The sequence below is a fragment of the Mytilus trossulus genome, chromosome 2 (genome assembly GCF_036588685.1).
Source record: "Mytilus trossulus isolate FHL-02 chromosome 2, PNRI_Mtr1.1.1.hap1, whole genome shotgun sequence".
Taxonomy (NCBI): Eukaryota; Metazoa; Mollusca; class Bivalvia; order Mytilida; family Mytilidae; genus Mytilus; species Mytilus trossulus.
The window spans coordinates 29,445,221-29,457,711 of NC_086374.1; the positions used below are offsets into that span (position 1 = coordinate 29,445,221).

The 12,491-nt window shown below is 31.2% G+C and overlaps 1 protein-coding gene across 3 annotated transcripts; it reads right to left on the minus strand.

Moving 5' to 3' along the window:
- Window positions 1–7,393: 7,393 nt before the first annotated feature.
- On the minus strand, window positions 7,394–12,011 carry LOC134705026 (uncharacterized). 3 transcript variants are annotated; one of them, XM_063563795.1, is made up of 4 exons: window positions 11,937–12,011; window positions 9,833–9,995; window positions 8,084–8,190; window positions 7,394–7,752 (listed from the first exon to the last, which is right to left on the minus strand). In XM_063563795.1, exons 2-4 carry the CDS (start codon window positions 9,847–9,849, stop codon window positions 7,496–7,498), a joined length of 381 nt encoding a protein of 126 aa, XP_063419865.1. In that variant the 5' UTR covers window positions 9,850–9,995; window positions 11,937–12,011; the 3' UTR covers window positions 7,394–7,495. The 3 variants fall into 3 exon arrangements, with proteins under 3 accessions (XP_063419865.1, XP_063419864.1, XP_063419863.1); XM_063563794.1 differs by lacking the exon at window positions 11,937–12,011 and adding an exon at window positions 10,825–10,844; XM_063563793.1 differs by lacking the exon at window positions 11,937–12,011 and adding an exon at window positions 10,240–10,261.
- Window positions 12,012–12,491: the final 480 nt, after the last annotated feature.

A 12,491-nucleotide genomic window follows, 5' to 3' on the forward strand; every position in this document is an offset into this window, starting at 1 on the left:
AAGCAAGCTATCACATTGCAACAGACTCAAAAACTAAACTACCGGTATAAACTCAAAATGACTGTTTAACATGGTTTTAAAATGTAGTTTTGTGGTAAAATAACACATAATGATTTTGATCAAACTTCCTATACACCTTTTGTTTTAACTATTTCTTTAAAGAATGTATCTTGTTTTTTTGTACTGTTATATACTCTAATGTGGAAGTGCAATAATATTGTAACTTATCTGTTCCAAATGTGTGCAATAAAATGTGGAAACACCTTAAAGTTCGTTAGTTGTCCTTTAATTGAAGGCCCAACTATTGATAGTAAAGTTGATGTACTGATAATGCCTATGATATTTGTACACTAAATTGTTGTACATATGTGTCAGATATTTGTACATATGTGTCAGATATTTGTACATATGTGTCAGATATTTGTACACATGTGTCAGATATTTGTACAAAAATTGTTGTACATATGTGTCAGATATTTGTACATATGTGTCAGATATTTGTACACAAATTGTTGTACATATGTGTCAGACATTTGTACCAAGAATGAAAGAAAAGAAAAGAAATGGGATATCCATTCATCACACAAAACCAGTACTGTACATGCACAGAAAGAAAACCAAAAGGGAACAGAGCTTTTATTGCTGTTTTGAATCTCAAAGTCTCAGTGAGGCCTTCAACATAATGTATAGTTGTTGTCCAATTCATCATTATACCGGATATGGTGAACAGATGTCTTGGGTATGATGTAAAGTTATTGTCTTCAATTTATACCAGAAATTGTGAACCCCTGTCTTATATATTCATACCAAGAAAGTACTGATGTACAGATGTCCATTAATTGTGAGTTGATCTTCACTTGATGTGCTGAGTATTGATAGTAAAGTTTATGTACAGATAATGTCTCAGATGTTTGTACTGTAGTAATATACAAATTTTAGCAGAAAGAATGTAATATGAGGATACCCAAATTGCACCTATTTTGCCATTTTTTAACCTTTGTTTATATATGCTTCAGACAAAAGTTTCATTATGTGTTTTATTTTGGAGATGTATTATTATTTACTATGTGGTTTCACCAATTTAATTTTGAATCCATATAAAATCATAGAAAAATTGGTCTGAACTAACCTCCAAACCATCAATGATTCTGTAATGAGGAGTACCCAAATTGCATCCATGCTTAAATTCACATCATCAAAAGTATAATAACAGAGCTTTTGTTTAATTTCTTCAAATATTTTGAACAATTGGATATTAGTCCATGCTTACTCTTCATTTTTGAAGAAATGGATTCTTGTAACATTTGCTAATTTTTAAAAGATGACGGTTTGATGACGTCCCATTGGGACCTTTTCATACATTTTGATTTTTTTCAGTAAACAGTCTATCTGTTGATAAAAACTGTGAACGTTTTATGTATATCTAAATATGTTTACCTATGTTGAAAGACGTGCATTGTATCAAATCATGAAAATACAAACTGTTTAGTCTCTAGGAAATTGTAAGATTTCCGTTGCCTTTTTTGCTAAATAGTTGCAATTTGGGTACCCTCATGTTACAACTATATTTGCACCAGGAATAATATACAGATACTTGCCAGGATTTTTGTAGGGTATATTTATTGAGTTCAACACAAACCCTTATGTCACATTAATTGGGTCAATTTCACTCAAGTCACAGTTATTGAGTCACTCACACTCAAGTCAGTTATTGGGTTACTCATACTCAAGTCACAGTTATTGGGTCACTCACACTCAAGTCACAGTTATTGGATCACTCACACTCAAGTCAGTTATTGGGTTACTCCCACTCAAGTCACAGTTATTGGGTCAATAGTTGTAGTGAAACACTTATACTTAAGTCCCAGTAATTAAGTCAATAGGTGGAGTAAAACACTAACACTCGGGTCAAATTAATTAAGTCAATAGGTGGAGTGAAGGAGTGAAACACTAACACTCGGGTCAAAGTAATTAAGTCGATAGGTGGAGTGAAACACTAACACTCGGGTCCCCGTAATTAAGTCAATAGGTGGAGTGAAACACCTGCATTCGGGTCACATTAATTTTGATCAATAGATGGAGACAAGACAAGACAAGACAAATACTTTATTAGAGTCTCACCTCAAAATTGACATACATTTATACATTTATAAAATTACAGTAATATTTAAAACAACATGAGCCACTCTAAAAAGAGTTATGAGAGACTATAAAATTTCTACAAAACACATTATTATCTACAATTATATAAAATACCTTTTCTTTTTAATAATACATCATAGCAGATTTTGGCTAAAAAGTGAATAAAAATTTGAATTTATCATCATCAGACAAATTAACAAAATCACAATTAAAAGAGCTAGCATGTCTAAATAAAATAGCTTGTAAATCTGCATATACTGGGCAGTTAATTAAGACATGTTTCTCATCTTCAATAATGTTATTTTTCTTACATTGCTCATTAAAACATAATCTATTGTCAACCATAATGATTTCATATCGGCCAGTTTCTATCCTCAGAGGTGCAACACCACATCTAAATTTAGCATATGCACTCTTATATTTTCCAGGCATATTAATACATAAATATTTTTCTCTATTAAAACATTGCTTAAACATTCTATACGTTCGCAATTTACTTCTTTCATTGTACATTAAGTCAGAGTACCACTTCTCTTTATATCTACAAAAATTTTCCTTTTCAATTTGTTTAATTGTATTTTTATCAATAGAAAAATCAGTATTACATAAAAACTCCATATCCATTTCTTTAAATTTCACATTGACTCTATAATTCCAATTTTTAAATTTACTATTACAGCATCTATTGCCCCATAAGAAAACCTTTTTATTAACTCTACAATGAGACATTTTAGTAAGTCTCGACCATAATCTAAAAATACATGTCCACTGAGATATAATACTGGGCATCCAACCCATATCTCCATATAAGGCTAAGTTAGGGGTGTATTTACCCACACCCATAAAAAATCTCATTGCTCTATTTTTTACAGCATTAATACAAGAAAAATCCTGGTGACCCCAAATTGAGGCACCGTATTCAATTACAGACATAACAAGTGTATCAAAAAGTTTTGTAAATGTATCAAATTGAAAACCTCCATTAGCTTTACATTTAGCTATTAATAAACCTAATGACCTACTTGCAGATTTAGCTACTGCCTTAGCCATACAATTGTAGTCTAAAAATTCTGACAACAGTAAACCTAGATAAGTATAACTAGGAACAATTTCCATATCATTATTATTAAGTACAAAAGTAAAATTTGTCTTTGGTATAGACTTAGGTCTGAAATGTACAATTTTTTATTTCTCTAGATTTACAACTAAATCATTTTTACAACACCATATATTTAAAGTATCCAACATTTTTTGTAAATCTTTCTCATTTTCTGTTATAAATACAAGATCATCTGCATAAAGTAGTACACAAATTTTTTCATCATCAATTTTTACTCCAATATCTAATTTTTTAACTTCATCTACAAGGTCATTAATAAAAATGTTAAACAAAATTGGAGACAGAATACACCCTTGTTTCAAACCACATTTAACCTCAAACCAGTCAGTAAAATTACCATTTACTTTTACACATGAATATACATTTCTATAAAGTGAAAAAATAGCATTTAACATTTTACTACTTATACCTAAATTTTCCAATTTACCAAAAAGCAAATCCCTGTTTATCCAGTCGTAAGCTTTTTTAAAGTCTATAAATGCTACAAATGTTGATAATTTTTTACGCAATTTACGTGTTTCTATGACAGTAGTCAAAGTAGAAATATGGTCTATAGTATTTCGTCCCTTTCTGAAACCATTTTGTTCATCATGAAGAAAATTAAGTTCATCAAGTTTAACGGTAAGACGAGAGTTTAATACACCACAGTAAAGTTTATAAGATACAGGAGCCAAAGTTATTCCACGGTATGCCATAGGGTCTCTTGGATCTGCAGTAGAGCTCTTTGGAATCGGAGTAATGATACCTTTCGACCATAAAGCAGGTATCTTACCAGAGTCAAAGCAAATATTAAAAATGGAGTGAAACACTAACACTCAAGTCATAGTAATTAGGTCAATAGGTGGAGTGAAACACTAACACTCGGGTCCAAGTAATTAAGTCAATAGGTAGAGTGAAACACTAACACTCTGGTCCAAGTAATTAAGTCAATAGGTGGAGTGAAATACTAACACTATGGTCAAAGTAATTAAGTCAATAGTTGAAGTGAAACACTAACACTCGGGTCAAAGTAATTAATTCGATAGTTGAAGTGAAACACTAACACTCAAGTCATAGTAATTAGGTCAATAGTTGAATGAAGCAATAACAATCAAGTGACGTTATTAAGTCAATAGGTGGAGTGAAACACTAACACTCGGGTCACAGTAATTAAGTCAATATGATGATTGTATTATATGTATTGCAAGTGGTGAGACTCTAATAAAATATTGAATCTAGGTGGAGTGAAACATTAAAGGGCACTAGCTGTTAAATTCATGTTCACCGATTCTAATCAAATTCTCATAGTTGATGTATGACAATATAAAACATTTATCCAAACTATTAAAAGTCTAAAAAAAACAATAAGCAAGGCACAAGCATGAAAATATGTAACTTCGTTTCGTGTCTTTTTGAGTCTAGGCGCCATCTAATTTTTTATCGAGTTGACCTCTATAGTCATCCGATGACCATATAAGCGATGTAAACTTAAATATAGATATAAATAGATTAAGCAAACACGTGCTGATGAATAATTCTAGGTCTATTTAATTTCATATTACAGATAAAAAATAAATGTTTATCATCGTTTTTACCTGTATTAGAATGTTTATTTGTGGATCGAATCAGTCAATCAAATGATTTACCTTGGTTTCACTTTCAATGTTGGCATTATTTTCCTTTAAATAACTGAACACATTCAATTCACTTGTTATCCTTCACAAGGTAAGGGGTTAAATTAAAGTTCACATGAATACAGATTCAATGAGGTCGAATTATTCACTTTCAAGTGAATAATTCATAATCAGTGGTTTCAAGTTTTTTGCTTATTTTGACCAAATTTTGGCTACTAAAAAGGATTATTGTTTCAATATGTGTATTTCATTACTGATTGAAACAAAACATTATAATATATTAGGTTTTTCATATATCTCGTAGCTATTGCCCTTTAAGGAAGGACCCTTTCTATAAGACTCGTTAGATTTGCATTATCAAGACAGATTATAAGACATAAGAACAATGAGATTTTGTGTATGTCAAGTGTTAAATCACTATTGTAATATTAAATATTATGCATAAAAAAGACTAATTTCATGATGTATGGATATGTCAGATATAAAATATTTTAATTGATTGCGGTTACCCTCAGTCATTTGAATATCGGTTGTCACAAACTGAACCAAAACATGTTGTTTGTCAAAGCTATCAAACAGCGATTATGTGAACATGTATAATAACAACACGGTATCGCGATGAGTGATCGTACAAAATAAGTAACGGTGGAATTATGTGCTGATATTTAAATCATGATTGATATTGTCGTAATTATAAATCAACTGTTGAACTTTTTTTAGAATTACACTTCCTTAGGGATAACATCAAAAGTTCAATAAAAATAAAATTGAGAAAGGAAATGGGGAATGTGACAAAGCGACAACATCCCGACAATAGAGCAGACAACAGCCGAAGGCCATCAATGGGTCTTCAATGTAGCGAAAATTCCCGCACCGGTAGGTGTCCTTCAGCTGGCCCCAAAAAATATGTATACTAGTACAGTAAGAATGGACGTCATACTAAACTCCGACTTATACACAAGAAACTAAAATTAAAAATCATACAAGACTAACAAAGGCCAGAGGCTCCTGACTTGGGACAGGCGCAAAATTGCAGCGGGGTTAAACATGTTTATGAGATCCCCTATACCTCTAGCCAATGTAGAAAAGTAAACGCATAACAATACGCACATTAAAATTCAGTTCAAGAGAAGTCCGAGTCTGATGTCAGAAGAAGTAACCAAAATGACAATAATACATACATAACAACAGACTACTAGCAGTTAACTGACATGCCAGCTCGAGACTTCAATTAAACTGTATAGCTATTCAGACCATCGTATTTGCTTCGAACAGTGGTTCAATGTAGACGTGTTTTGTTGTATGTAAAAACCTGTGTTATTGAATAATGTGTTGGGTGTGGGTTTTGTTTTTACTTCTTTTGTTTACTTATATATCTATTGATTGCTTTGGTCTGTGTCTTTCGTTATTCCAATAATCCTAACGAAGGAATTAATACACCACGTGTATAATTTTCTTAAACGAGTTAAGAAACACAACAGTGGTTGTAGTTTTTCACATCTAAATAGTATTGTCCATTTATTAAATTGGCTCACATACGTATAAAAAAATTGCTTCGAATTTTAATTAAGTTTTTTTTAATCAGAGTGAAAGATTTTTAGATGATACATTATAACAGGAAAGAGCCTACAAACTTTTTTCCCCATTATAATAGCATGCATCTTCCATTACTTATATCGGTCCCTGTATCAGGTCAGAGCAATGAAAACGAGCTATGTATCAAAATTTAATAATTATCAGCTTCCGACCAATCTGCTTGAAATTAAAATATGTCGGAACTTGCGTGCGAGTGAGAACACTATCCACTAATGACCAAATGACAAGGATTTGATCAGTTACAGGTCACCATACAATGGCCTTTAGTAGTCCTCGCTTTGAAATGCTTTCCACATATGAAATACAATTCCTCTAAAATAAACACCATGCAGTATTTCATTATCATAATAAATGCAACAAAAGAGACTCTAGGTAGACGCTAATTAGAGTCCATTAGAAAACAAGGCAACGAGAGAAAAGAAATAAAAAGACACATAGACCTGAGCTTCTCATATTATACACCAAGATTTGCAGTAAGATTAAAGTCGCCGATGACTTTACGACTTCCTATACTAGTTAATTTTAGACGTACAACATTTCGGTTCTTTCTCTGTGGATTTATCATAATATGTCAGTCTTGGAAATGTTAAGGTACCCAGTAACAATATTGCCAAAAGCCTGCATGCATTTTGGTTCTTTTTTTTTCTTTGTGTAAGATTGTGTGTGGGTGTGGGTTTTTTTGTTTGGGGTGGGGGAATTGGGTGCTTAATACCAATCTGACTAGTCTAGTTTTTTTCAAAGCACGATTATCTTACAGTCTATCGTTCCTAAACAAAAAATAAAGCTTAAACAGTTACCTCGTCAGTGGTTGGCTTATGGTTGACTATAATTTCTTGCATCCATTTCAATTTTATATTCCTGATACGTGTTGTTATTTAGAGAAGTTCAATCAATAGTCATTAAGTATTCACGGTAACAAATGTATATATCTCATGTTTAATACAAATAAAAAATTGAAACAAACATCATATAGCAATTTACAGAACAATGCACAGCATTATTGGCGCAACAAAAAAAAATAAGACTAAAAACGTGTATCTTGTGTAATGTTTTCTTCTTTTTTCTGTATTTGCATGATCCGATCGTTTGATGCAAAAACTTTTTTCTTTGGTAGCTCCGCTTCTACGACCGTTTCTTCTACAATTGGCACAGTTTTATGTTTATAATAGTTATAACTTATACACAACATGACAAGAAACATCATAGCTAGGCCTACACCCACACAGACTCCCATAATTCTCGCATGGTTTCGTTCAGCTTCGACATCTGGATGATTATACTCTGAAATATTAAATTAGGGAATGTCAGCGAAGTTATAAGAGGGGACTATTTAAAAAATAAAGAAAATTAAAAGGAAACAACGCATATTAAAAAAAAACTGTGATTAATTCGAAAATTATCCCTAGTACTGAGAAACTGATCTTTGCAATAATACAGAGCTGTTTTTCGAGTTATAGCCTTAAAAATAATCCAAGTGTCTTCAACATTGAAAGGTGTATGATATATTGTTTGCATAAGTGGATTATATGGCTTGAAACATTATCTTCACATTTTGTTACATCTTACCGTTGGTTTCAATAAGTTAATGCCGAGTTTAAATATAACTGTATACCTGTATGGTTTCCAGCATTACATTCAGGTAACCAGATTAGCATCCATAAAACAGATAATGCATAATAACTCCAAGTGACATGATCCATCCCACCTTTACTTGCTGGTCTGAAATAATAACGAGATATTAAACAATGCATTTATGAATAAAATTAGAATCAAACAAACAACCACAAAGTCATAGTAGATTTTGGAGATGTCGCTCCATCTTATTATGGTTGTTATGTTGGTTTTACTATACACATTATGTAGATTTTTTGTTTTTTGTTTTAGTACAATAATATATTGTTATTCAGGTATCTCGTTTGGCCGGTTTTTATATGAATGGAAGGCCGGGGAGGAATTAAGGGATATACAACAATGAGACAGCATGCATGCATACTAATGACACAAATAACAAAACACATTTCAAGTTATCATCCATAAGACTAGTGTCCAAGAATGTTGTGTTTAAGTTGGAACAGAAACTTATCAACCCCAAATAAAATCTAAAAGACGACCACTGACCACACATTTGGTCAAAACATTTCGATGCAAGAACTTACTAACATGAAGATTTTCTATTCTCAATTTTATGAACGAAAAAAATAATCACGGTGATAGAAGGTTATTACCACTCATATTATTACAAAAATAGAATATCTTATTTCGATTTCCAATTTTTGTTTTTTTTGTTTTTAACTTTGCGTATTTCAGTATAAAGGAATCTTCATAACAATTCGATTAAGTAAGAATGAATGAAGATGATAAATATTTGTGTAACAATAAAAACTGAATGTATGAAGATCCATCATGTTGATTTTTGTTGTATGTAGTATTAGTTACCAAAAACTTTTTTATTTTATAACAGTGAACTGATAAATCTGCAACGAGAGCGCACCTTTTTCCACATAGAAATACCACATGTTTGCTTTATTTCAAAAGAGGTACAGTGATTATCAAACAAAAATAAATTATTTCAATAATTTTGTCTGTCAACTTTACGTTTGACGGTTTGTTTCAAGGTCATTTTCAGGATAAATTAACGGCTTTAACAGATATATACATTTGGCGAAAGGCCAGTTTTTTAATAGGAAAATTTCTCTTTGATGAGATTTTTTACATATATATACTATACTATATAGAAAAGAAATCATCATTATGATCGTTAGTTCATATATTAAATTCATATGATAAAATAATATCATATTAAACATTTTTCGATATAAAAAATATACTTGGTATATAACAGATAAAGATGCTTATTTTACCACGAATATGCACTTATTTGAAGGGCTTTTTTCTGATTAAACCTTTGAAGGGTACGCTCAAGGCCAAAAGTCTCAAGAGAAAACATTCTAGATAAAATAAACTTGCAGACCAAATTTGTCATAAATAGTCTTATGCGACCGATGTATATATAAATAGACGAAAGCTTTACAATATGAGACATATAAAAAGTGAATCAAATCATTAATTGATGTCATTTATTGATAAAGCTATGCCAGAACTTTATCTGTTTAATAATATATATAATTAATAGTTAATACAAAACGAGAAGGCAAAAACGTACAGTTATACATACTGCATACATGCACTAATGATAAATGAAAAAAACCATTAACATAAATCATTAGGATTCGCAGACTATCATGGAAACATGGTACTAATATCATATATCAAATACATTTATGTACAGACTGCTATATTATCTGTATAAAATTGTATATCAGCTTCGATTTATAGAAACTATATCAAAAATAGTACTTACCTTTGACAGAAAATCATTTATATTTGAATAACGGAAAAAAAGTGAACCTATTTACTTAAGGTCAGCCTCCGACAAAACAATACACTAATTTGTTTATCCTTGTTGAAATGTGTAACTTTACAGCAAAACCATTTATCATTTGTGAGGCACTACAAAGGGATGTCTGAAATTAACAAAATATTCAACATAACTATATGTAATAACTTTTTCCATTCTGCTTTGCATTTATTTTACATTAGTCTTACAACATAATGGCAACTATAATCTTACAACACTTAACGATGAACAATAAATTACAATATTCATTGGCTCTTTAACATTTGTGGTTTTTCAATTTTTTTTATTTTCCGTTTAAATGAAAGCAGGTTAAAAGACTTATTTGTGTGGAAAATAAACATAGTTGCTACATTTTTCTCCTATTATATGCAGGTGTTTGGTTATACTGTGTCCGTTACTTTAATTGGATTTATCCATCCTTTACATCCCCCATTGTCACACATAGTAATCTCAGTGATCATATTAAGACAGATATACGCCTTAATTGTGCCTTGTATATATGTAACATGCTTTATTTACATGTCACAAATGACAACTTTATTTCTGCACCATAAATGTAAATTATGTGTGAACCCTTTACAGAATAATTATTAAAAAAATCAAATCGCATTTCACGGTATAATAATAAACGACTGTAACTGGAAGCCATATACAATTTATAGTGGTTGAAAGGATGCGCCAAGGTTATCAATTGTAAACCCTATCATATATGGATCTGGCTGTAAGCGGTACATGCAAATTTCCGGAACAGTTAAAAATATATATATTATGTTTGAAAAATATAAATAGATAAATAGCAGAATATCTCCATTAAAAAAAAAATGAAACAAAAAATGAAAAACCTAAATAGATATTTTCAAAAATGGCCTACAGATATTTAGACCATCTGTTTATTCGTTCTAAATGTACCACACAATTTACAAAACTATACATACTTGTACTAAATCTAATGTTTAAATTTATAAAAGATCGATGCCTTGTTTTCGATCTCGATATTAAAATTCTCGATTCATTCTGCAAACTAAAATGTATTACAAACGGGTTTTGCTAATAGATATAGGAAGACAACTCTCCATCCAAATAACAATTTAAAAATTAAACCATTATAGGTTAAAGTACGGCCTTCAACACGGAGCCTTGGCTCACACCGAACAACAAGCTATAAAGGGCCCAAAAATTACTAGTGTAAAACCATTCAAACGGGAAAACCAACGGTCTAATCTATATAAACAAAACGAGAAACGAGAAACACGTATATATTACATAAACAAACGACAACTGTACATCAGATTCCTGACTTAGGACAGGTGTACGTATAACTTTCTGTTGGTTGCAGTGTTGGGTATACACCTCTTGCTTGTCTCTCTCTCTCTCTATATATATATATATCTGTGATATAACGACTCAAAATCCAGAAACCATTGCCAGAGATAAATACCAGCAAGGTTAGGGAAATTATAAACTTAATTATCAAATCCCTGCAAAATTACAATTAAATACCGGTACATTGATTTAATGTAGAATTCCATTTTCTTTAGAATTCTCGATTCATTCTGCAAACTAAAATCTATTACAAACGGGTTCATCTTTCCATTCGTTTTGCTAAAACATGTATTACTTTTATGTTGGTTGCATGTTAGGTATACACCTCTTGCTTGTCTCTCTCTCTATATATATAATCTCACGGTAGCTGTGAAGTAACGTCTTTAAATCCATTTACCATTGCCAAAAAATCGCAGCATGTATAGTGAAATTATAAACTGATCAAATCCCTGCAAAATTGCAAATAAATTGATTTATTGTAGAATTCCTTTTTCAAGAATTTTACAATAAAAGTGGTACTTTTGATCCAATGACTTTATGGACCGGTCAATATTTGGTCATAGATAATTGCATAATTATATAGTATATTATGGGGAGAGATCCGTTTGCGCCACAACTTTTTTCTCCAATGCTACGTTTGCACCACCTATTTTTAAATTACATGGTATCATTTGCGCCAAAAATAAAACATACGATTGCGCCAATTAGAAGAAATATGACTTACCTTTTACTTTATTTGAACTTGGAACTGGCAGTTTACACGGCAAATGTTTCCTTTTCTGAAACATACTTTCTTCTTACTGCTACTGCATGGGTACTTCCCAATTTAATGTATTTAGTAGCTTGTAACTTCACGTTATTGTCCAAAAAGACAAAACATTGAAGAATGAAATGCAGAAATCAAAATCATAATAATTCATGTGGAATTTTTCTGCTCCATTGGTACGTCTTGCGGTAGATAGAGTTTCAGCCAATACGGATGGTGGAAACAAAACACTGTGTCATCAACATACATGTATGTGGGTAAAAAATAATCAGCAAAAGCTTCTATTTTCTTCTTGTGGTATATCTTGTATTAAATATTCAGCAAGTAATAAGTTTTCTTCTCTCTGTGTACATGGACTGTATAATGCATTCCAAGTCATTTCTCTCCAGATGCTCATCTTCATGGTGAACTTAAAAGATATCTCCGAACATATGATACTTTTTAAGCCAAAAATAAGAATAACTATTAATCATTAATATTTATAGTAGATATATGTTAAGGTAAATTGACGCA